The sequence below is a fragment of the Onychomys torridus genome, chromosome 18, assembly GCF_903995425.1.
Source record: "Onychomys torridus chromosome 18, mOncTor1.1, whole genome shotgun sequence".
Lineage (NCBI taxonomy): Eukaryota > Metazoa > Chordata > Mammalia > Rodentia > Cricetidae > Onychomys > Onychomys torridus.
The window spans coordinates 35100048-35126304 of record NC_050460.1 but is presented as its reverse complement, the minus strand read 5'-3'; the positions used below and the strand labels follow the sequence as shown (position 1 = coordinate 35126304).

The 26257-nt window shown below is 44.8% G+C and overlaps 1 protein-coding gene across 2 annotated transcripts in view; it reads right to left on the bottom strand.

The window, feature by feature from the left end:
• Positions 1 to 25856, bottom strand: part of Il1r2 (interleukin 1 receptor type 2) — a 38124-nt gene extending 12268 nt beyond the window's left edge. Inside the window, exons 1-4 of one of the 2 annotated variants that reach the window (XM_036168192.1) lie at positions 25755 to 25850; positions 8294 to 8442; positions 6880 to 7141; positions 507 to 687 (exon numbers count right to left, since the gene is read on the bottom strand). In XM_036168192.1, the coding sequence (XP_036024085.1) occupies positions 507 to 687; positions 6880 to 7141; positions 8294 to 8442; positions 25755 to 25768 (606 nt within the window). In that variant the 5' untranslated portion in view covers positions 25769 to 25850. Of the gene's footprint in view, positions 1 to 506; positions 688 to 6879; positions 7142 to 8293; positions 8443 to 25754 lie in introns of both variants that reach the window. The other variant, XM_036168193.1, reaches the window with a different exon arrangement.
• Between the last annotated feature and the right edge of the window lie 401 nt (positions 25857 to 26257).

The window sequence follows — 26257 nt, the reverse complement described above, 5'->3', positions numbered from 1 at the left end:
CGACTCTAGGCTATAATTTGAGGCCTGTGCTCAACATAAGGATGTCTGGTGACCTCAGAATCCATACAACCTTTGCTATTTAAGAAGACAAGGGGGACATTGTAACTGAATTTACTCCTGCAATTGCAAAGTTGCCTTGGACATTGAAAGAGACTCCTTTAACATGTATATAAATTTTTTTTAGAAAGGAACAGAGTGGGGTTGTTGTTGTTTTTTTGTTGTTGTTGTTGTTTGTTTTTTCCTGCTTACTTTTAGGCAAGTGACAGTCAAAAGCTCTTTTGCAGCTATCTACCCTGGAATCATTTCTTAGTTTATCTAGATGAACCTTACCCAAACCACAGAAAAACCAGACAATACTAATCACCACCATTTTAATTAATATTATAATTCTAAGTATGTAAGTGTATGTGTGTCTACATGGATGCATTGTCTTCAAACAGGTTTTGCGTATGTGTCCTATGGACCGTAAGACATGTTTTTCGTGGCAGACACGTTTTGAAGCATACCTTATACCACTGTACTCTTCTGCCAGTTTTGTTGGGGATGAAATCTTTCAGGTCAGGGCACACTAGTAACCCGGTGGCTGAGACAGTTGAGATTTGCAAGTAGGAGACAAGTGGCAGAGACGCATCAGTGTTCTTAAAAACCTTGAGTTCCACGGACATTTCCTCACAGTGAGATGCGTTTCTAATTGTTTATTGAGAAAAACAATAAGAAAAGAAAGAGGCAATGAACGGCAAGACAGAAGGACAAACTGCACGTAAGAACAACCTCCCGCCCCATTCACCCCTGCCTTCTTTGTCTTGATGACTATTGCTTAACTCCCCAATTGCTCTAAGTTCTTGGGATACGAAAAGCTTCACATCCTAACTGCTATATAGAAGCTGTGTGTGTCCTGTGTTTTTCATGAAGGACCCTGCAGAAGCTTCATTCCAGTGCCCAGGACACTCAGAAACCCCCAAGTCTTCTCCAAAGGGATTCAAAAGTTGAGAACCTTGAACCCAGCCTGGATATGATCCAAGGAACCATGCCGGAAACAAATGGTTTCCCAAGAACCACTGTCTCCATGAAAGAAAAACCTCTTTCCTTCCCAAAGGAATCCTTTACCAGCTGATTTCTAGTTTCAGAAAACTGCTAAGAACTTTGTGTTTGAACTTTAAAAGACATGAACAAAAATGCATGATGCGGGTGGGGGGGGCACAAGTAATTTGGTAAGATGTTTTTAATGTTTGCCAGGCCACCAATAATCCTAATACTGTGACTCCATCAAGCCCTTAGAACTGAGAAAAGGTCAGGGATAAAAACACTGCTGGAAATATGAGGAGACATGGATAAAGGGTAGAAGAGATTAATAAATTTAATATTTAAAATAGAAGAACAAGGGATTGGAAGGAAGAACAGTAGTAGAGCATGCACTTAATGTGGATGAGACTCTGCATTTAATTTGCACCATCCAAAAAAAATGCAACAAACTAAAACAGAAAAAATATAACTATATCAGCTAAGACCCTAAGATGAACAGCTACCTAAGATGAATAACACATCAACTGAGACCATGAGAATCAATTGCAAATACAGTATAAAAGTTTCTTTCACAAAAAAAGTCTAACAATACACATCCAAAGAAGCAATAACATATGACATATATACATGGGAGATTTGATAATCACTTAACTGAATGAAAGCTTTAAAAGGGAATTACAAACATAAAACCAAGAAAAATTAAATTAGATGGGCAATTTATACACAAAGAAAATACAGAATATTAACTCTCACTTTTAAGAAAATGAGTAATCACACTTGGGATTTGAAGGACATTGAGAAATCAAGCTGGGTCTAAGCTAGAAGTTCCCTCCCCACTGGCTAGCCTTCACAGTGTCAGAGAGTCCTTTGCAAACTGTGGGAGGAGAAAAGTCACCAGCAGTCTGACTGGCTGTGGACCCCATAAGGTGCAGCTTCCTGTCTGGCAAGATATGCCCACTGATCTAAGAATGGCATGGCTCTTATGGAGTTAACCAGCTGCTCTCTGGTTAGATCTGAGGCTTCCTCCACAGGAGGAAATGCATGTTTGGTTCCATAAGCCTATTCTCCAAGGCTAGAGAGATCATAGGCTCTAAGGGGAAACTTGCCACTCTTGTGTTGTTAATGGGCATGATGTCAAACTGCCTTCCAAATATTTATGTTTATACCCAACAATGAATGCTGCTCTCAGCCTTCATCAGAGAAGTCTCCTTTTGTAGCGAGTGGCAACACTGAGACTCAATGCTGGTACAAGTGTAAAGAAGAGGTGACTATGGAGTGCTTGGCCCTAAACAGGACATTCATAGCACCCACTCCCAGACTTGGAGAACACGGCCAAAGAGGGGATGGAAAGAATGTTAAGACCATGAGGTTGAGGTAATGCCACGAAACAGCATCTTCTGCACATGACACGGCCACTGTATTCATGAGCTCATAGTAGCTGTGATCGCCTGTCTAAGATCCGGCTGGTTATAATTGCATAGTGCACTGGGGAGGAGGCCCACTCCTCACTGAAGAAGAACTATGGGCAATGAATGGGTCCCAGGGGAAGTGGTTGTCCTTTTCTTCAATGGTGTGGCCACTGATAAGTTACCTGTGTTCTACTAGTAAGTAACAACCCACTCATGCTTTTATGCAAGCAACCATGATTAAACATAATGGGTCATGCACACAAAAAAGACACCAAAGTTGGAAGAGGATTTGGGGAAAGAAAAGGGATTTCAATGGAAAAAAGAGGGGGATGAAGGACAGTAATGGGGAATGAAAACAACCAAAATTCAGTAAATATGTGTATGAAGTGGCCCAATAAATCATCACATTATAAATTGAAGAGATGCAAATGAGTAGCTAGTTTTAGCAAAGTGATGGTCAGTTGAGTAATATTTATGGGAGTCATGATTATTACAGTGCTTTCAACTAAAGTAAATTGAGTACACATTTAAGTAACCTTAAATTAACTATTTATATGTGTGTATACATATGTATATGGTAATAGTAATTATTATAGTGTTTTCAACTAAATTAAGTTAAGTTCAAATTCAAGCAACCTTCTAAGTCTCTATAGCTACTAAAAGGCAAAAATCAAATGCTCTTGGAAATCCCATAAACTATGAGAAGTCTCCAGAACCCAAGCTTGCCAGACATGTTGGGAGTTCACATTATTGATCTGGTATTTATTCCAGACTTCTTTCCATTTTTTTTCATTCCATTATTTTCCCCTTGGGCAAAATATTAAGACTGGGAACTGTTTGTCCTGGCAACAATGTTTTGATGACTCTGAGCGAGAGAGGTCATGTAAGTTGCTGGAGAGAGGTCATGTAAGTTGCCAATAGCAAGAGCATAAACATGGAAGAGCCGGGCAGCCTCGTGCCCTGGAACTGGAAAAGCTAAAGTTTGTTCTAGCAGTGGCTGGAGATTTCCCCTCTGGTGAGAGCCCAGTTTTACACAGTTGGGAGAGAAGTCAAGCATTCCCCCAGGCAAGGAACACTTAAACACCAGGGTCTTCACCACCCCGCCTCAATCTCAGTGCTCCCCTTTTCCCTGCAAAAATAAGGGCATTAGCTATAACTCTGAATCTAGCATAAAAACTAACTACAAGGCCAACATGCTTCTGTTCATCCCTCCCTAACTTGCAGGGGCTCCATGCTCCTATTGGTCAAAGAACATGAATCTCCATACACCAGATCCTTCCCATGCTGCTGTTAGCGTACCTAACCCTCTTAACAAACCTCTCAATGAGGAAGAAAACTGATACTTGAGTATCAGGATATAGGGTGGGGGTGGGGGGTAGGCAGCTAAAATTCCCATTTATGTCTTTCTGGCTCCAGTTTCAGTTGCTTTTATTTTTTTTTTTCTACAACACTTCCTAGTTTTCCTGGGAGTATTCCTCAGAGAGAGTCAAATGAAAACCTAGCAGAAAAGAAGCTGCAAAATTAGATGTTCCCACTTCCCCAATACAGGAGTAAGAAATCCCTGGCCTGCTTCCTCAGCAAGAGTCGACAGGTCTGAACCCATCTCTAAGTTATTTATAGGGGAAGTGAGGCACACAGACCATAGTGCCAAGCTGGATTTGATCTGAAAGAATGTTTGGTGCCGAGAACACATGCATGTTTCTTACACACCCCACCTCAGACTGGGGCTGATGTTGTCTGAGCTTCCTCCATTCCTGCTAAGAACAGCAGCTTGTCTGGATCTCTCCATAAATGAGTTAATGAAATCTAGAAGGGCTCTAAAGCCAGCAGGTGGGTGGAGCGAGCAGAGGCCCGGGAACAGAAGTTGCCATCTGGAGAGGGAAGGCAATTCTCCAGTCAGGTCAAGGGTGTGTCCTAATCCTTTCAGAAGAATTGTACCAGGAAAGATTAAGATCATCAACATGCAGCCAACAACTTCACCCTTCAAGAAGCAGCAGGACACATCAACACCAATCACTGCAGGAAGAGCCATCTTTTTAACAAACGATGCTGAGAATGCAGCAGAGCCCCATGCAAAACCAGGACCAGACCCTTGTCTCACATCGTATGCAAAAAAATAGCTCAAAAACGTACCAGGCACCTGAAACATAGGAATTAAACATGTAGGAAGAACATACCATGTAGGAAGAAAATGCAGGGGAAAGCTTTATAACTTTGAATTTATCTGTGATTCCCTAATCCCAGAGAACACAAACAATGAAAGGGGGTTACATAATTTAGAACTCACCAAAATATAAATGCATTTATGCAAATACACTATTGATGGAGTGAATAAGCAAGCCAGAGAGTGAGATAAAGCATCCCCAAGTCATACAGCTAATAAGGAGTAGACATCCCAGACTCCTCCAACTCAATAGCAAGCAATAAACAGCGCCGTTCTCAAAACTGGCAAGGACTTGAGTAGCTCGACTTGCCATTTCTCCAAGAAATATATACAAGTGGCCAAGAAAGACATGGAGAGCTGAAACCGCAGGAAACTACAATCAAGGACACGAGTCACCATTTCACACACATTGGAACAGCACTGTGAAAAGTAAAAAGCGACTAGCATTGGCAAGAATAGAGAGCATCAGGACCCCTGTAGGGATGGAAGTCAATGTGCTGCTGAGGGAGACAGATTGGGAGTTCCTAAAAAAAATAGCAAGATTGGATATAAATTGCCAGGTGATCCAGAAACATGAACAAAAGCTTGTGTAGTTATTCATAATGGCATTACTGAAGACAGGCACAAAGCAGAACACACCTGAGTATTCACAGAAGGACAAATGGACAGACAGACCGATGGATGTTTGCACCATGAGACAATAATGATCAGCCTTGAAAAGGGAAGGAATTCAGACATGAGCAGTAATGCTTGCATGGAGCATCTAGAGAGGCAGATCTATAGAGACAGAGGGTAGAATCATGGTTGTCAGTGGCTGGTATGAGAAACAGATGGACAGCTGCAGTTTAATGAGGACCAAGTTTGAGTCTGGGAAGAAAAGAAAGTTCTGGCGGTGGATGATGATGGTTTTCCAACAGTATGGAAGTACTTAACTTGCTTGAGCTGTGCACTTAAAGATAGTTGATATGGTAGGGTCTATGTTATATATATGTTACAACAACTTCTTCCAAAAGCAACAGGACATTAAATAGGGAAGATTGGTCCAGATTCACAGTGTATCCCCTCCTCCTGCCCCAGAAGAACCTCCCATGCATATTGATTTCCCTCATCTATGTAATAATCAATTGGACTCATCTACTTCTAAGACTCCATCCTGTTTTAAAATTCTCCTTGGAAGAGCACAAAACAGGTCTCCATCTTTCTGGGGCTCATGATCTGATGGTAGACAAATGTCATGTTCCCCTGGTGGGGAAAACTTCATCAAAAAATAATAATAACATGAGGGTAAGGAGAGAGGACTGAATGCTGTGTCAGCTAACATTACTCGGGAGTTCTCTCCAGAGAGGTGACATTTGAGCAGAGGTCAAATACACCACAGGGGGGAGGGACGGAGCTATAATAATGTCCTGGCTTGATTTATATTGCTGATAAACATCATGACTAAAAGCAAGTTGGAGAGGAAAGGGTCTATTTCAGCTCACAGCTTATACAGTCCATCATGAAGGGAAGTCAAGGCAGGAATTGAAACAGAGGCTATGGAGGAACACTGCATGGCTTTCTCAGACTACTTTCTTCACAATATCAGAACCTTCAGACCAGGGATGGCATTGCCCACAGTGGGTATGGTGGTTTGAAAAAGAATGGCTCATATATTTGAATACTTGGTTGTTAGGGAGTGATGTTATTTTGAGAGAGATTAGGAAACCATGACCTTACTGGAGTAGGTACGGCCTTGTAGGAGGAAGTATGGCAATGGAGGGTGGACTTTGGGGTTTCAAAAGCCTAAGCCAGTCCCAGTGTCTCTTCCTGCTGCCTGGGGGTCCAGATGTAGAACTCTCAGCTACTTCTCTAGCACCATGTCTGCCTGCGTGCCATGATGCTTCCCACCATGGTGATAATGGACTAAAACCTCTGAAGCTATAAGTAAGCCCCAAATAAATGCTTTCTTTTATAAAAGTTGCCATGGTCATGGTGTCTCTTCATAGCAACAGAACATTGACTAAGACAGTGGGATGAGCCCTTCTATATAAATCATTAATCAAAAAGTGTCCCACATTAACTACCTACAAGTCAATCTGATGGAGACAATTCCTCAGTGGAGTTTCCTTTCTCCATGAAGCTAGCTTATGTCAAGTTCACAAAATAAATAAATAAACCCTAACCAGCACAGGGATTCTACAGGGACACCAAGGAGAACACCATGTGAATTGCCATCTGTGTGCTGCTGAAAACCTTGGACTCCAATGTCTGGAGCCCCACTGCCCCAGTCCCAGAGTGTCTTACCTGAATGAGCAAATGTAGGTACCAGAATCCTGCTGCACTGCTGGCACAACCCAGAGGGTGGCATCCTTAACCCACAACCTTGGCTCATCTCCTGGGATCAGCTGAGAGGAGTTCATTTTACGCCAGGTCAGAAGGGTGTGGGAACTGGCGGAGGCATCTGAATGAGGCCATATCAGGGGGCACCTCAAAGCCACAGGCTCGCCTTCCAGCCTGAATTCAGATTTGAAATCCCTGCCGCGAAATCGGCAGTTGTCTCCAGGCACTGATGGTCAGAGATAGTAGGCTTTAGGTCCCAAACCTGTTCACATCACCAAACCACAAGTCTCCAAACTGAGGGAGGACCCAACCGAAGGATGCACAATGTGATCTACGTAAGATTCTGTGTGTTCCCAATAAAATGACCTGCACCCCGGGTCCCATGAGCAGTATCCCCTATTTCTATGCTTTAGACTCCCCAAATGATAACCTGGGGACCATCAATTTCAATTTTCATCCTGAGGAGGCAGCTAAATTGGATTCACAATATGATGTTTTTTTAAACGGGGGACTGGAATGCCATTCTTCAGCATCTACATCAGAAGGCTCACACAACTATCTGTAACTCTAGGTACAGGAAATCTAACACTCTCTTCTGGCCTTCTAGGGAATCTGCACACATGGGTACACACACACACACACACACACACACACACACACACATACACACAAATAAAAACAAAATGTTAAATCTTTTTTTTAAAGATTTAAATACATGGTCATATTTTTTCATTTGTTGATATTAAAAGTTGAACTATATAAATACAGATAAAACAAACTGGTTGTGATCAAAAGAAACTATTTTATGCTAAGCCTCCACCTTTGGTACCCACTAGTCTCTGACTCCAGTCCCTGGAAGATAAATGCTGAGTAAGTCTGACTCAGTGAATCCCACCCAGAAATATATACCTATGACCATAACTTTTATGATATGACTGACTGCTTTTTTTTTTTTTTTTTTTTTTTTTGCTTCTGCAACCTTCTTATGCAGACATTCAAGGACTATTTTGCAGTCCCCTTGATTACCTAATCTTGGTGGAACAGAACACTCTCTGCTTGCCTGTGCAGATACTCAAGGTCTTCTTGTAGTTTTCACCTTTAAAAACTCTTCCCTTACCCTCCTTGGAGCAGCAGGCTCAAGAGATTCCTGTCCTGCTAACAGCTTCAATAGACTTAACTAATTCCAACCTGGATTAAGTCTGTGGTCTTTTCCTAGGGGTCTCAAACTCCATAACAAACGTATCTTTGAATAAGGGCAGGTTGGCCATGTTCTAAATATTTATACTTTGCTGTCTGTGAGCAAAACCTCCATTGGAGAACTGTGTTCCCCAGAAACACTGGGTCCAGCCCTTTCCCAGCTGAAGTGGTTGTTTCTTACCTGTGTGCTTCTCTGAGGTAATGGGGGATCCAGAAACCCCTTCTGTGTGCATCACTGATGAAGTGGTGAGAGCAGATACCCCACTCATCAACACACACAAGATGAACATTGTCCGCACCAGCTTCCTGGGGGAACGGGGCTCTCGGAGCCTGCAAGAGGAGAAAGAGGCATTGGTAGGAGTGTGAGTTTCCATGGGAAGATGGTCCTGGGGCAGTGGGTGGGAGGTGGGGGGACAGAACAGGGTCTTGAAACTGCATCTGACAATGTGAACATTTGGTCTAGAGATTTTCAAATAAGAAAATTCAAACCATTTGTGTCTGTCTCACTGTGGCTGTGTTTCTGAACACACCTAACATTAAAACCCCAGGCACCTCCCTCAGACCTACCTGGAATGGAAATTTCAGGTCCCAAGTGTCTGTCTCTCCAGAAATGCACCTCAACAGCTCCAGCCATGGGTCACTGTTTGCACCCTTCCCTCCTCTAGGCATGTGCCCACACACCACTCTCTTCGTGAGGTCCCTCCTCATCCTCAGCATGAACCTTGCACCACTTTCTGACCCCAGTCCACCCTCCACATCCTCCTTTCTGGTTCCGTGGTCTTCTGCAACAATTCTTCATTGAACACACACACACAAAAGCTCTATGTAGATGAAGACTCCATTTTATTCACCATCCTACTGTACCCCAACTTGCTTGCTGAAATTGTGAACAATTCAACAAATCACTAGAAGCCAAAAGATCCTCAGGTTTTACTTGTCATGGAGCTTTTCCTGGTTCCATGTGGGCAGATTTAACAGGTCATAGATGAAAAACCAGCAACAGGAACACCTCTCATTATTACCCATCCACTCAGCCATTTCTGTTACCTGTTCGCCCTGCCAGTGGTAGGACCACAAATCACAGGAAGCTACTATGCCTCCTCGGCTGTGGGTTCTTCTGCTCCGTTCAAGGTAGAAAGAAAGCAAGCAACTCCATCTGAGTGAGGCCTTGGTAGGGATTATGCTCGGGTAGGCATAAGAGAGCAGAACACAGGCTAGACTCCCCAGATCACTCTGAAGGGGCAGGAGGGAAGCCTATACAGAGATGCTCGCCTTGGACACCCGGGACTGCTCAGAACTGAAGTCCCTCTGTGAGGGAAATGGCTTAAATAGCGTGATCCTGCAGAGCCTGGTTCTCATTAAAGATAGAAAGCAAGATTGAGAAATCAGCACTGTCTTCATCTCTCTCATCCCGCCCTCCACCCTCAAGATTACTATCTTCTGAGATTTTAACAGCTCCCAACTGACATTATCTGTTTCTGGCCACTCAAAGACCAGAGGCATAGAAATCTCTCCTTGATTGTTCCAGTGACGTGTGATCCTGATGCCTCTCCTGAGGGTATAGGCTAGAAACCTATAGTTTGCCATGCCTGGGGAGCACAGTATTGTCCCCTGGATCCTAACAACAACTCTTGAAGGCTGTCCCCAACCCTGAGGAAGCACAGTAGCTTCCTGTGGGTCCTGATGACACTGTGAGAAAGCACGCACAATCTCTGAAGAGATTCAAATTTTGGATAAATATTGGGTCCCTAGGACCGAAATGGTGCTTCCCTTTATCTTCATGGACAAGGGTGGGGTCTAAGGAGTCCATGTCCAAGAAATCCCAATTCCAGAGCCAAGATTTATTTTCATAGACTGTCTGTTAGGAGTGTCTATGAATTTAGAACTGGGATCATCATAGCAAGCTGGCTGGTGAAGACTTTTCCAGCTCTACACAAACTTACTATCCATTCTCTCTAAAGAGAAATCAAAGCAGTTGTCAACCAGAAGTAAAGTAAAACTCCTTACCTTAGGCTGCCCACTTATACCATCATCGGGCAGCTGATATTGGAATGAGGGCCAAGAAGTTGAATAAGGATAGAACAGGAAACTCTATTTATAATAAAACTGCTTCCCTGTTTGCCAGTCAAGGGTTATGTAAGTCAAGGCTCTGCTGGCATGATGATAGTGACTCTGTGGGGAAGGTGGTAGAGCCTGAAGGACTCTCAGACCTCTTCAGTCCAGGTGGTGACATTCCCCCTTAAGGGACCAGACCTGAGCTTGGGCGTAGTGTGGGATGCCACTCAGCTTGCCCTCTCTGGGGCAACCAGAGAGAGCAGACTCCCTTCCTTAAACAGTAACACACTGGTTCTGACCTGGGTGTCACTGTTCCTATTGGAGCTGGCTGTAGATCTCCAGGGATCATGTGGGGTTGCCCTGAGGTAGCAGTCAAGTCAGGGAAACCAGAGCTTCACAGGTTTCTCTAATCCCCTATTCCTCTCACACCTTCCAGCTACTCTGTGGTTAGAAGCCTTAAAGGCCTCTACCAGAGTTGACAAATGGTCAGATTCTGCCTCAAGCTGTGTAGCTTCCTGTAAGAACCTGGGGCAGCCTGTGTCATAAGATGGGCAGCTGCTGAAGCCCCTCTTTCCACTGAGCTTGAGACAGTGTTGTCCTGTTTACAGGAGTGCCCGGATAAAGGTTCAAGAAGGCCTATCCTCATTGTAGTGGAACAGGCTTGACCTTAAAGCCTGTCAGTCTTGCAGAAACATGGGTCATGTGATGTTCTGTTCTCTGCCTAGCTCCAAGATGGAGTTCTCCAGGTCTCAGTGGGGACCCACATAGGGAACTACATCTTCTCTGGGTCGCTGAACATTAATTATGTGGCCATGTGTTGGTGGCTGGCCCATAGTGTGGTAGTAACACACATCCAAGGCAAGACAAAAGTCAAACTTAAGGAACTCATCCATGGATCTCTCAGGGATCTTGAGAAGTTACCAAGCTTGTCTTTACATTGGGCCATATCTATTGCTGAAGGAGAGACCTGTACCTCAATCATTCCTCTGTCTCAATTTGTCATTTCCAAAGATGGAGACTGATTATCTTGCCTGGGGTGGAGTATTAGCTGACCTCAGTCTCATTAGAGATGGGGTGAAGGGGGGATAGGTGATCAAAGAGGAAGAAACACCTCAAAACTCGAAAGCTGGAATGGGGAAATTCAGTACATCACTCTGACTTGGATATGTCAATGTAACTGCACATAGTACTTGGAAGCAGGGCCAAGCAGTTTTACTAAGAAGGTCCTGCTGCAGTACATGGGAACAGTGAGTGGAGATGACAGCCCTTTACCCCTTAGCCCTTTGTCTTCAGAGGTGTCTGACCAGGACTTGCCATGCATAATTGACTCCCTTAGCACACGTTAAGTGAGGAGACTATTGTGCCCCAGCTTCTGATTCACAGGTGTCTTCTCAGGAAGTCCCTACTCAAATTCATGTTTCTCAGCATTGCTGCATCCTAGAATCACCTGGAAGCTTTCAAAAAGTACCCAACACCCTGAGAAATTGCAGCTGAAAGGAGTTCCCCAAATCAGTAATCATTCTCCCCTGCTCCAGATGACTCCAACCTGCAGTCAACAAGCAGCTAGATCCGTGTGGCCTCTCAGAGATATGCTTAAAGACGTGTGACTGGAATTCCTATCTAGAGAGCTTTGCTTTTTCTAATTTCCAACAGAAAGGGGGGTTTGAAAAAAATTACACATCTCTGCTGCATTCCCAAATACAGCCTTCTGTATGGGAGAAGGAGGAGTCAGAAGAGGGGCCAGACTATGGTGAGGCACCAGATTGGGGGTGAGTCCGCTTGTCTGAATTAGGGAGTTGTAGACCTAGAGAGCTTAGAGACTCGTACCCATACAGACCCATGACAGAATAGAGTCCTGATGGCATTTCATAAAGGCTTGTACTCAGGGCTTTTCTTCCCACCTTCCCTCTCTTTCACAGAATGGTATTGTATCTGAAATGCCTATTTGCTAAGACTACTTGCTAAATCAAGAAAACGTGGTTGGGAAACTTGGCCTTTCTTATTCTTTCTCAGCATCTCTGCTATACATACAAAGACATAGTTCTTGTTATTCCCTAAGCCAGACATTAATAGCAACTACACATCTGACATGTGCTTTGTATTTGACGTTGTAAGTGACATAGATATGATTTAAAGTACACAGGAGGGTTATACAACTCATAAAACATCTTTTATAGGGGTCTTGAGCATTATCAGTCTTCAGTCTTTAGATGATCCTTAAGTCAATGACCCATAGACACTGAGGAACAAATGAATTTCCTGGAGAATGACTCTTCTTTTACACAATTCTGACCTGCACTTGGAGATTTCACACACTGCTAACTTCCTGGTCTGAAGTATTACGGGAGAGGGCAAGAATATCTTGAATGAATGAGTATCCAAAAAGTGAATATCATATACAAGTTCATGAAGCATTCCTCCCTAAGAATGGTCCACCATTTGCTCATCTAAATCTCCCCATGGCCTTTCTCACTCTATACCACACAACTGTTGGTTATACCAGTTAACCATTGCTATAGCAAAGCAGTTTAGCAGATTATCCCCAATGCTAGTGACATAAAGTGATCATTTGCTCTGGCTCACAGGTCTTTATAGTTCTAGAGAGGCTAACTAGCCAAGACCAGGCAGGGCTGAGGATGATGCCAAGACACAGGCGGAGTCCAAATCGGCTCCATGTTTCTCTCGGCATCCTTAAAGCAGTAAACACCCATTCTCAGGAATGGCCGAGCAATGCAGGCAGAAGCCAGCAATGCTATGCTTGGAACTGGCCCCTTCTCACTTGCCCACATTCCACTGGCCTCAGCAGGTCACGGACTCAAGGAAAGAGTTACACACCAGCAGGGGTAATTATGGGAACATCCATGTCCTCTGTTGCGCTTACTCTTTGCCTGGTTCTCCATGGGTGGGAACAACCTTCAGCTGTGTCGTGTTTACAAGCCTCTTGGCCTCACAGTGTCCAGCCATGGAAAGTACCAGGGAATATTTTATGACTGAAATCCTACCTGAGGTGTAGCCTGAACCTAACCACCACACACCCCTTCCCCTGTGAAGAACTTGAACTAGTCCAGATGAGGATACACTGTTAATGCAGGGAAAGCATTGAGAATATTCCAGTAATCCTCTCTCATAAGCAGGGAATCTCAATATGCAAGCACTCAGACCTGCAGCCTTGGTGCCTACTTCTAGTGACAGGACAGTGGCTCTTTCTCCCCTGGGTGCCTACTTCTAGTGACAGGACAGTGGCTCTTTCTCCCCTGGGTGCCTACTTCTAGTGACGGGACAGTGGCTCTTTCTCCCCTGGGTATGTGTCTGACCTAGCACTCTTTCCCCCAAGCTCTTCTTGCTATCACATGTTCCTCTCACTCACACGTTCTTGAAACATAAATACTTCTTTAATCTCACCTCTCACCCTGTTTGTCCCCTTGTTGTATAGCATGAAAACCATACCAAGATTAGGTAAGTTGCTTTGTTCTCTTTAGACACTCATCTGGGTACCATGTCCCCAGCTCTACTGGTCCTAGCCAGATACACCGATTCTCTAGTTGGAGTATGAAAGAAGTAAAAATGACACCATGTCTAGCTCATGCTATACCTTTGCATAAGAAAATTAAGCCAAATATACAAGTGTACAAGCTAATGTAATAGCCACAGTGACTGTGATAAATACTGAAAATACATTCCTTCATTTATCCCTAGGAGGTGACTACCATACCATTTTATCAGAATATCAGATATAAATCAAAGAGTTTATCGGCTTGGCTACTAAGTAAGAACTAGAGTTTAAACTCAAGACTGCTGACTTCAAAGTCCCCTGCTCTTCAGAACTATACTTTCTATGGAAGATACTCCTTTTTTCCTCCCCCAATACCTAGCCACTCTGTTTCCCCCTGTAACATAATCTGTCTCTAACTGAGTCCAAAACCACCCTACACAAAGACCACACTTCCCATCATCCTCTATAATTAGGAATGTCCAGGTGAGAAAATGTGGGCCAATGTAATTGAAATGTGTAGTCTTCCTGGGGAGGTCCCTTAAAATAATATTTATGAACCTCACAGCCCCACTATTAGGCATCTATCCAAAGGAAATGAAATCAGTATGTCAAAGAGACACTCATGTTTATTCACAATAAGCAAGGTTTGAAGTCAATTCAATGTTCAAACAAAGAAAGAATGCCTGGCATATATTTACATAAAAGAATACTGTTTGGTTTTTTTTTTTAAATATACATTCTTCCATTTGCATCAACATAGGTTACAAGGGATATCATGTCAAGCAAAAGAAGTCCAACATAGACACTTATGATAAAATCTCCCTTGTATGTGGAATCTGAAAGTGTTGATCATATAGAAGTTACAGGTAGAATAGTGGTCTCTAGAGATGGGGTAAGGACAGAGAAGATGTGAAATAATTGGTCAACAGGTACAAAGTTAGAGGTAGACAGGAAGACCAAATGCTACTGCTCTAATTGCACAATCAGATGACTATAGTCAATGAAGATTTATTGTGTATTCCAAAGTAACCAGGAGCTTTTCTAATGAGATCTATACCATGTGATCAATATGCTAACGGCATAAATTGTTCATTATATTATATATATACAAATATCTGTGTATGTATATATATATATATGTATGTATGTATGTATGTACCACACCATGTTGTATCCCATAAACATGTACCATTATCAGTTAGAAAAAAAGAACATCCCCAGCAAAGCCTCACTAATCATCCTTCCTTCTGTCCTCAGCATTCATACCCACTATACTGTAGCCACCATCTTGGACCACAAGTTGAAAGGATTCATGGAAAGTATTGGATCAATGAGAAGAGGGTTAACTCCTAGACCACCTTCTTTTATGTGCTTAAGCTTTCTTTAATGGGTAGGCAAACTTGATAAATAACCTGTCTGGAGTTTATTAAATTATTTTTTAAAAATACCCAGGGAAAGGAGCCCTAAAAGGTAGCCTAAGGGATGCTGTTCCCATATCCCTCCTTCTGACACCAACTTGTTCCAGATTAGATGTTTTCTGATGGTAGGATTCTGCAAAGGGATTTTTTTCATCCCAAAAGTTGCCTCTGCTGGGATGAAAGCAGTCCCCACCCCAAGACTCAAACTGTTTCTCAGTCAAGCTTTCCTTGGGCTTTTAGAGAGGTCTATAACATGAATAAAATTGCTCTGATACCAAAAAGTCATGTTGTATTGACTTGTGCATGATCTGTAGCTAATGTGTGGTAGAGCCATGAAGCTGTGGAGTCAGGGAAGTGTGGTCTAGGTGGGAAATGAACACCGGGGCTTCAGTTAAGGACACTGTTTTGGAAGGCTATGGAATCTTTAGGAGGTGGGTCCTTGATGGAGGAAGCAGGTCACAGGGGCAGATCTTGAGGTTTTATGGCCTGGCCTCACTTCCTAGCCACTCTTTGCTTCCTGACTGCAGATGCAATGTGACCAGCTTGCCTCCTAGCATCCTTGCTGCCAAGTCTTCTCTACTGTGATAGACTATATCCCCCTAGAACTGGAAGCCAAAAATAATTGGCTTTAAATTGCTTCTTAAGTTTGGTTTTGTTTTGTTCCAATAGCAAGAAAAGTAACTAATAGAAGGATTCTACTCCAGTATCTTCCTTGGACAGGAAACCAAACAGAATTTGAAGTTGACTTGTCTCTCCAGGTTGTCCATCTGGTAAAACAAGAGGATAAGGAAAGGAAATCCTCCAGTGCTGCCCTGCTTGAGCTCTGCTAGCCCCTGTCCATGCCCGGGGCTTCCCCAAGCCAAGGGGTTATCTTGGCTTCTCTCTCTCTCTCTCTCTCTCTGGACTTCAGCAAAACAACTGCTTTCCTGTAACTTCCCCAGGAAGTGGCTTCTGACAAGAAAACCACAGGCATGTAGAAGTGACAGTTTTCAATAATCAAAACCTCATAAAAGGCTGAAGCGAAAATTGTTGTAGTGTGGGAAAGAGCGAGTCCTTGGCAGGCCCCGAGAGGCAAAGAAATCATTTGCTGAGGCTCCCGTCCAAACACACCCCGTGCCCTACTTTTTCTCTAAACACAAATCACAGGCAACTTGATTTTTCTCCTGGAGTCTGAGTTGACCTTGTTACCAGGAGGAAATTTCAAGGGTGCCTCATTCCAAGCATCTCAGTTATAATTTGATCTCTATCTTTTTTTCCTAGACAAACAATCATGTTTCACACCTCCCGTTCCATTTAAGAAGATGGGGATGGATGGTCTGAAAAGCGTGGCAGGGGACATGAACATGATGAGCATGTGTAGAGATGAGGCAAAAAGAGAAAGAATACAGTAAAGCAAAAGGCTCAAATGCCCCATCCCTGAGCAGACAGGCACCATCCTCCCTCGGTACTCACCCAGGCCTGGGAGACTGGTCTTGTGCCATTGACCAACTGTTTCTCCCCTGACCTCCGTATGTGGACACTGCAAACAGCCGAAGGACACGTAGGTGATTACATCACCTTTCAGTCTAACTTTCACAAGGTACAGACTGGAAATGAAAAATGGTGTAGGGCACTTCAGGGTATAACTCATTCTCTCTCTCTCTCTCTCTCTCTCTCTCTCTCTCTCTCTCTCCCTTTCCCTCTCCCTCTTTCTCTCTCTTTCTCTCTCTCCCTCTATGTATACATTAGAATTCCATATACAGAAAAATACAACACTTAAAAATTACAGGTATCATCAAACTTCTAAATCCTTTAGAACACATATAAGAATAAATACATTTTAACAGACTGAAAAGGAATAAGTAAAAATAAGAACTGGTGGCTGGGAAGACACTGGCCCTAGGGACACTGGGAAGACACTGGTCATTATTTGGCTACACAGACATGGCATCAAACTGGCAGCTCTCAGCCCCCATCACAGGAGATTCTTTTCACAGTGGATGGCAGTTACTATGGAGATAGCTCCCCAAAGTGCGCGACGGGGTGTTCATTTCTCAAAGGGCTCAGGGACCTTCTTGACAGGAGAGAAGGAAAGATCGTAAGAGCCCGAGACCAGTGAAGACTGCTGCTGAACTGTGTCTTCTGGGTGTGACGGGAACATTGTACTCATGAACTCACTGGCCTCTGGGGTTGTCTGCACAAGACTGGCAGATGTCAAGCCAGTCAACATTTCAGCGTGGATGAAGGAGGGATTCACGAATCCCCACTGCCAGCTGTCATCAACTGGCAGCTAATGGCTGCTGAGAGAGGCGGAGCTTTCTTTAGAGACGCAGCCCATCAAAGATTTCTCATGCTCCAGCAGCCAGCTCTACACCATATGCATCCAGGCTGCACTAACTGGACTCGGTGGGTTATCAAAAGAAGGCTTGGAGCTGGGAGGGAGATGTAGAGATGGTCTGAGTGGAACCGTAGGTGAGTATACATACAAAATTCTTTTTTTTAATCCATTAAAATACTGTATTTGCATGTGCCAGGACTGAATTCATCTGGGAGGTTAAGCTTTAGTTAGTCATTATCCTGATTTTGATGCCCAGAGGTTTTAGGCAACTGTCCCACCTCTGAGTCAGAGAGAACAGTCACCAAAAGAACAGAACAAGGTGGCAGTGTTGAATATTAATCAAGTTGATTAATTATTGGCTCAAGCACCATCACTTAGTAACATCCAGGGTGGTAAACAAAATCCTAAAAGCCCACACATGACTTGCATGTGCACGTCATCTAAAGCCTTCTAAAATTGGTAAGAGAATAAATGTTCACATCAAAAGTACCTCAGGAGGACATCTCAGAACATGAAGAAGTGAAGGGTTGGGAGCATCCTTGGTATCAGTCAGGATAAATGTGTGACAGAATAGCAGCAGCTTTTATTGGCAAGTGTAATGGCTGGAAATAGAGCCCTTGATGGGCTGTTCACAAATTATTGCTGCTCCATAGAAAAGACACCGTCTAGATTTTATCCCCAGAACAAAGGGAATTCTGCCTCCAAGCAGCATGATGATGCTGTTTCTGATTGCATAATCGTGTCAGAATGAACACCGACCACTCCTTAACCAGAGTCCCTCCATTGCTGAGACCTGGAGAAGCCTGGGGGAAGGTGATGCTTCCTAGAAAATTCCTTCCATTGAGATCACCTGTAGATGGTCACGAGCTTATCCCCTTAAAATATGGGCATTTTCCATCTCCAGACAAATCCATAGTCTGAAACTTTTCTGTCAGTTCAGAGCCCAAATTTGCCTTCATCTAAATGGCATTCATTGGTCAGATTTTGCTGTCTAGAACTGTGTGAGTTGTTCATGGAAAGCTTGTTCACCTTGGTCCTCCTGGACCTCAGTGAGACTCTTTAGAAAACACAGTGAAGCCAGGCGTGGTGGTGCATGCCTTTAATCCCAAAACTAGAGAGGCAGAGGTAGGTGGATCTCTGTGAGTTCGAGGACAGCCTGGTCTACAGAGTGAGTTCCAGGATAGTCAGAGCTACACAGTGAGACCCTGTCTCAAAAAGAAAAAGAAAACAGAGCAGCGAAAAGCATATGAGGACAGAAAGTGGGAACACAAAGCTTGCCAGAGGCATGGCCAAGGGCCAGAAACATCACATTTGGGTGCTTCATTCTCCTCATCTGTAAAAGGGACCCAATCTGGTGGAAATTTTAGGATGACAGACATGTCACATGAAGAACTCAAGACAATGCTAGAAAAGAGAACATGTTCAACACACGGCGGGGCTCACTGGCATTTTACAGAAGCTGGTGCTTGAGTGGGGGTAGGGACATGGCAAGGACACACAGCTGGCAGACATGAGTGACATCTCACAGAGTCCACCCTCTGCCTTCTGCCTGGTTCCTGCTTTGGTTCCACTCCATAGCCAGGAACTTTCCAGCATCAGAGTCAATAACTGAGCTAATACCAGTTACCATGCTAGAAATGTGTACAGTGTTGCCTAATGGGATCAGTAAGACCAAATGCATACATCCAAATTACAGGGTATTTTAACATATAAACACAATCTTAAGTACACAGAGAAAAGTACATATGAATTTATCAAGCTGGTTGGGAATGCTAAGCTTTCTGGCACCTTCTTTCAGAGTTACCCCTTAGTGATGGAGTCCTAAAGCATAGGTAATGGAGATTGGAACTGGTCTCTGTCTTCATAGTGCCATCACCAGCTATGTAGTCTTGGGCAACCACAAAGTCAATTACACAATCCCAGTCATAGTTTCCTCATCTCTAAAATACACAGGCCGTGCTGATGGGGCCTCACTCCAAGTTTAAATCCCTAGGACCCAAAGTTAATCTGGATCTGAGCACAGGTCTCGGTCAGGCTTACAACTTCCATTTCTAAAGACGCAAGTCAAGGGGCTTCATCAGAAAAAGTATACCAAGTCAGCTGATCTACTGTAGGCCATTTAGCCAGCAAAGAACAGAACCAATGCTCAGGACTCGGGGTGTCTCAAGGGCATTGGGGTTCTGCCTCTGTTGGACCTCACTTCTAGGCAATTGTAACTCGTGGCCAGGTGTTCTGCTGGCATCGGGGTTGAAGTCTGGCTCCTAGCACACACACAACACCCCTCAGATGAAACGTGTGCTTCCAATTCCTATAACATAAATATAGGAAACAACAAAGACATTCAAATAACCAGTTACCCAGAAAACGTATCCATCTAAGATAAAACAGACAGGACAAACAAGGACCAAAAGATTGGAATAGTTAAAAGAGCCATAGGCTCTCAACACAAGAGTCCATGTATTTACTCACAGCGGCAGCTTAGAAGCCCCCCTCCGGTATTCTTTCCCTCTATATGCGACCTGACAGAACTCCATGAGTACGTCTTCCATCCCCTGTAAGTCTTCTGTACTGCTACCATCAACCTGCCATCAAGAGGCGGAGTCCCGCTCACCTCCCTTGAATGTGGACAGGCTAGTAACTCACGTGTGGCCAAAAGAATGCAGCAGAAGTGAGTTCACGGCCTGTGAATTCTGCAGCTAGGTGAGAGAGCTGAGCAGTTTCCCCCTAGCTTCCTTGCAGAAAACCTTGGAAGCAGCTTGACTGTCCCCGGGGAGGCCCAGTGTAAGGGATATTGACTGAGCTGTCAGCAAGCTCTAGGATCTCCTCAAAGGTACAACCCATGTGAGGTAATCTTACACTCTACAAACATGCCCACTCATTCACTGATAACCAATATTGGGACACAGATGAAGTACATAGCACAGAAAGAAGATTGTCTTTCTCAAGTGTGTGGCCTGTGTGATGTATGTGTCATGATAAATCGGTGGTTGTGTAATTTATCATGGAGTAAAGGGTGAATGTTCACTCAAAGGGAGATGCAAGGGTTTGTTAGTGTTATAGTAGAACACACACTGAACATGCCTGAGCTCCTGGAGGGTGAGGGAGGAGATGATTAGTGGTAGAAAATTAGATGGTTGACAGAAGAATATATATATTCTGCAAACAATAGCAGATGGCTGCCCAGTAACAAAGGGGACACAAGAAAAGATTGTTGGGAAAAAAAAAAAAAAAAAAGCAAATGGCCATCTGGGGCCTGGAAGAGCAGACACAGCATTGCCCTCCATGTTACTGGGTCCCAGCAAGAACCCGAGGGTATGAGAGCACAAAGCAGCTAGGGTTTTCAGTGATGCCTTGGATCACAGAGAACAGTTCACCTCTGGTTCAAGCCCTTTTCTGTGAGATGGAGCAGGGCCTATTTTCAGTGAAGGCAGCGTGACTTTCAGAACTATTCCTGATGGTTCTCCAAGATGGCCCCAGGAGTGGAAACACAGTAAACTGCCCAGGAAGGAGGGAAGTATATAGATAAGACACGGAGGAAACTCCTTCCCAGGACAAGGACAAGCAGAAAAGTCCTTTGGGGTCCAAGGAAAATGGGAAAGGGAGCTACCAGACGAAAGAGACAGATAGACCTAATGTGTGTTTGAAACCTGAAAGCCAGGCAGATAAGAATTTTGATTTTTTTCTTTCCTTAAAGAAGCCGAAAGCGGAAGACATCTTGCTCGCCACAAATGGATCTGTCTAGGAACCCCACCTGGGCCCAGCTAGGTGCTCTTAGCAGGGTGGGAACAGCAGAGAGAAAAGGCAGTAACGATGGGGTTCATCCGCAGAAGGGGTGCTAGACTGTCTGCTGCCTGTCTCACTCCCCGAGTCAGCGGACAGTGTTCAGACCTTCCCCTGTACTTCCAGTGAAGAAGGAGAGGCAAAGCAAGGGCTGGGCAGGGCTGGGGCTTCCGTGGTGAAAGGGATGAACCTGGATGAGGGTGCTGTTGGGAAGCAAGAGAGCGGTCCAAGAAGGAACCAGGGCATATCCACTTTGCCAAGGTCCAGCTTCACTGATGCTCCCAGACATCACCATAGTTAAGCAACAGATGTGGCGCTATCCATTCAGAATGTCTGGGGTGGGTCCCCACAACTTACTAATTACTTTGACTATCACCTGGACATTCTGAACCAGAGGGGAAAAAAAAGAGTTGTGGCCAAATGCAGAGGACTGGTAGAGTCAGTGAGGAGTAGAGGACAGACTGGCCAGAACATTGGCTGTCACATACCTTAGGCATTAGACTATGGGCTTTCCCAGCCATGGATCCCAGCAGGATGGACTTCATGACCAAGCAGATACAAACAGCTATGAGGAAGCCAGTGAGTACCCCCAGGTCAGCAGGTATACATCAAGCACACTTCCCCCTACCATTCTTTGGGAATGCATCCTAGAAGAAGGCTAGAAGGGACCAGATGAGAAACTACAATGAGCAGCTACTCAAAGGAATCTGATGAGCCCAAGAGGAATGAATGCAAGGCATCTGAGACAGAGATACATAATAGCAGGCTGAGTTTCCCTTCCCTGTGGGAAGGGGATTCAGAAACCAAATGAGATTCTTCTCATAACAGCAGATAAAGGGACATGGAGGCACAATGATTTGCAATGAGTATAATGTTTTTCTCTAATATATTTAAACATTGCAGAAATATTTTCTTCTAGAACTGTCAAGATGTCAGGACAGGTAGGACTTTTCTTCTTATGCTTTGAAAGAATATTTCCCATTCTCCAGAAATTGTGCCCACCCTAGAATGGCCAGTAGTCTAAGAGTAACCAAGGACAACAACTAAAATGTCCTTTCCTCTGCGGTCACTAAAGAAAGAAGCTATCCTGAGCCCTGCATGATGAATGTCCATGAGAAAAAAAATTAAGGTCAACAGTGAACACACTGCATGCCACCCACCCATTCCCAGAATCCACGTATGTACACCACCCGCTCACACTCATGCACGCATGGAATCTAAGAACTTTTCATCTACACTGTGTGGGGAAATCCCTTGCTGTAAGAAAATGCAATCTGGAAGTTATCCCAGCCCCACTGTGTTTTCCATGGGCCCGGACACCCTTGGTTCTACTCAAAAGGCTGTGTTCCCTTCCCACACTGAACCCTCGGGCTTCTCTTGGCTGGGAGACAACACCACCAGCATGTTCCTGGTGGTGAGAACATCCCTAGGAAGCTTGCAGTCTGGAATTCAGTCCAGGACTTCCCTCCCAACAACTCCCAGCTAACATAACTGAGCAACAGAACATGGTAGATATGCTATACCCAGGCTCACTAATGGCCGGCACTTACTTACTTTGGTATAATTCCTTTTCTCTGCATCCTTGAAGTTAGGCCTGGGACACCACTGGTAAGAACACTTGGATTTCCAGGCCGACCCAGTTCACAGCTGGTGCTCTCTACTCCAGCCCTGTACTCTCCGGCCATGGTAAATAATGGGCTCTTGTGAACGCTGCCTGCAGAGCAGAGCTGGCCACTCTGACAAGAGGGGCCTAAAACCCAGCTGCTGATCCACGCATCTGTCCCTACTTTGTATGTTTTAGGAGGTATGAGTCACAAGGATTTACATTTCTATGAAGTTCCCAAATGATGCCGAAGCCTCTAGTCCAGGGACTACACATTGAAAACCACTTCCGTAGGACATAGAGGAAGTTTCGTGTCCTGTATATCCTGTAGTAAGCCTGTGGGGTATTACACACACACACACACACACACACACACACACACACACACACACACACACACACAGAGAGAGAGAGAGAGAGAGAGAGAGAGAGAGAGAGAGAGAGAGAGCAATACAGAGAGAAGGAGACTCACAGAGAGGACGAGTATCAAAACAACAATAATCCAGCAGATGTTCTCTGCAAATACTGATTGGAAAATGACCCGGGAGGCCCGAGGAAGCTATGAGGAGTCATCGGTATCTGGTACAGTTGTTGAAAGATGAAACACACAGAAGCAAAAACTGACTGATAACTGTGTTAAGCTATAAGGTGTTGTAGGCACCACTGCATTGTAACTCGGGTTAGTCCATACAGGAGGCAAAGAGAAAGACCAGGACGCAGTTTTGTTTTCTATTTCTGAGAAACCAATGGCCACACCCTCAGCATTTTAGCCCCACCTGCTATAGGCCTAATGTCTAAGCTCAGCTTTGATGGTTTCTCAGCTCAAAGTCTTTCACGATTAAAGCCAAGGGTCAGCTGGGCTGTGTTCCTGTTCTGAGCATGCGGTCCTCTTCCAAGTTTACATGATGGTTATGATTGGAATACTGAGGCCCTCCTTTCTAGCAGCTGAAGGCCGGGTCCCAGTAACCACCCAGTCTCTAGCCTTATGCATCTCTTCGAGGTCAACGGCCCATCTGATGCTGCTGCAGGTCTGACTCTGACCTCCAGACCCACTTATAAAGAGTGAGACTCTTACATGGGATCCACCAATGTGCTCTTCCTTTTGCTCAGCTGATTAAGAGCCTGAACTGCACCCACAAAAGTCCTTCAGCCTTACTATATAAGGTAATGGAAGCCATGGCTGAGAGCATCCATCTGTTTATACATCCCAGCTTCACTCAATGAGAGGGGATTATACAGGGCATGAATCAGTGGGTCCCATTCTACAGTTCTGCCTATTACACATGCGTAAAACATCCCTGTGAGTATCACCGCTCGAACATTCAGGACCCACCCAATGCTTTACATTTACTCCTTCCTCACGCTCAAGTAAGGTCTCTTCCAAATTCTTTAAAGCTCAGTTACTCAGAGTGTAGTCCAGCAATGTGAGCAACGCGTGTGAGGAATGCAGATGCTCAGGCCCTGCAACATCTCCCACAAATACAAATCACTGGCGTGTTTACAAGACTCCCAGGAGAAACAGTGATCTCACGAAGTCCTTGTCCCCAAATAACTACCTCCTAGGCTCACTGATGAGCATAAACCTTGTTTTATCTCCTAAGAAAATAGTCCTCAGGATGGACTTCCAATACACGCAATTCCAGTCTGTGATGCAGGTCCTTGAGCAACGCTCCACACCGACTGAATCCGAACGTCTGTGTGGGCCAAGCAATCTGTGTTGTCGGTCTGACGGAGGCAAAATTTGAGCACTTGCTGAGCACAGGCACAATGAAGTGTCCTCTCATGGAAAGCTCCATGAGAAAGTACCTGCATCAGTACCACTTGTAAGTACTTCTGCTCTGCAGACACTAGCAGCTGGCTGCTCTCCTGGAGTAGGGGGGGGGGGGATGTGATCACAACTCTAGGTGTCAAACAGTTGGATTTGGAGTATGATGTGGGGGGAAAGCAACAGGACAACCTACAGCCCATGGTGTGTGTGTGGGGGGGGGGGGGTCCATCCACACAGCACTACCAGACCTACAGCTCCTGGGAAAAGCTAAGAAGCTAAAAGAAGGAAAAGAATGCATTGAGACAGGCAGGCGAGGTTCAGAGGAGCCTCCGGGGAAGGCATTCTTCTGCACTTACGCCTGTAGGAACAAGACACTGATCCCAGAAAGCAAGCCTCCTGGAAAGGCAGAGTTAGAAGAGGGTGAGGCTGATGGGAGGTGATTGGAGCGCAGAGAGAAGACAGCAACATCTCACCTCAAACAGAGCCCTGGGTGGGACGGGGGAGGGCAGCTCAATCCTCTGCCTCTATTTACCCAGAGAGAAGTTCTGGCCAAGATCACCCGTGTAATCTGAGGCTGAGGCCAGGGACTGATAAGCTCAGAGGGGGGGGGTGGTGGTGAGAGGAGAGGGGGCAGAAGGGAGCTCCAAAAGGGAGTGGGGAAGTCCAGAGAGGGGGATTTAAATAGCAAGAGAGGGAGTGAGGAAAGACCATTTATCTAATACCCTCATGTGCTAGGCAAATCCTACTGCCTGGAAGCTCTAGTTTCTGAGAGGCATCAGGTCCATTGAAACAAACAGACAGACATTCCACACTAGAAAAGTCCCAGGAGCCTTCCAAAGAAATGCTCTGCACTCAGCCTCCCAAGGTGAGAGCCCAGCCCATTCACCTTCTCCGGGAGGACTCTAGGATTCCAGATGCTTATCTGCTGCCTGGAATTGTGAACTCTCCTTAGAAGTCCTCTGACCTAACCCCTAGCTCCATCCCCGCTTTTATTTTAAACAGAGAAATCAAAGTGGGGGGGGACCCAAAGAACACTTAAAGTGACCTTCACACTTGTCTAGACACTCACTAGGGAGAAAGATCACCCAGATGAAGTCAGAGGGAGCACAGAGAGAGTGAGTGGTCCGAGGTCCCATTAAAAAAAAAAAAAAAAAAAATGGAGCTGCTGTTCTGTTTTCTGGTCTCTCCCGGCCTCTCTCCGAGCTTACCTGGAGCTCTGCATTCTTGCACCTTGCTGCTTCTTGGCTGGGGAAGGCTGCCAGGCCAGACTTTCACCTTCAGCGATGTCTCTGCAGCCCCCACAGGGATTTATATGTTCCTGTCTGCTGGGATTTCCTAACTGGGCTGTGTCACTCGCTCTGAATGGGTGGCGGTGGACACACCTTTTCCCTCCTCACAGGGGAGCACTCAGGCTCATGGCACTTTGTGCGTACATGCTTGCCAGATGGGGAAGTAGCCTTGGAAACTCTGAGTTTCCCTATTTTGTATGTGTGTGTATGTGACTGGCTAAAATGACGTACTTCTAACTGAGAATTTAAAGTGATTTACATTTTAAAGTGATTCTGGTTGTATATCCACAATTTGTAAACAGTTTCATGGATGGGATTTCACCCCATCAGTCGGATGCTGGTTAAAACCCAAATACGGTCCCATTACAGAGAAAAGGAAGGTTTTAATGAGTGGGAGAGAAGGTCCCCATTCCTACCTACAA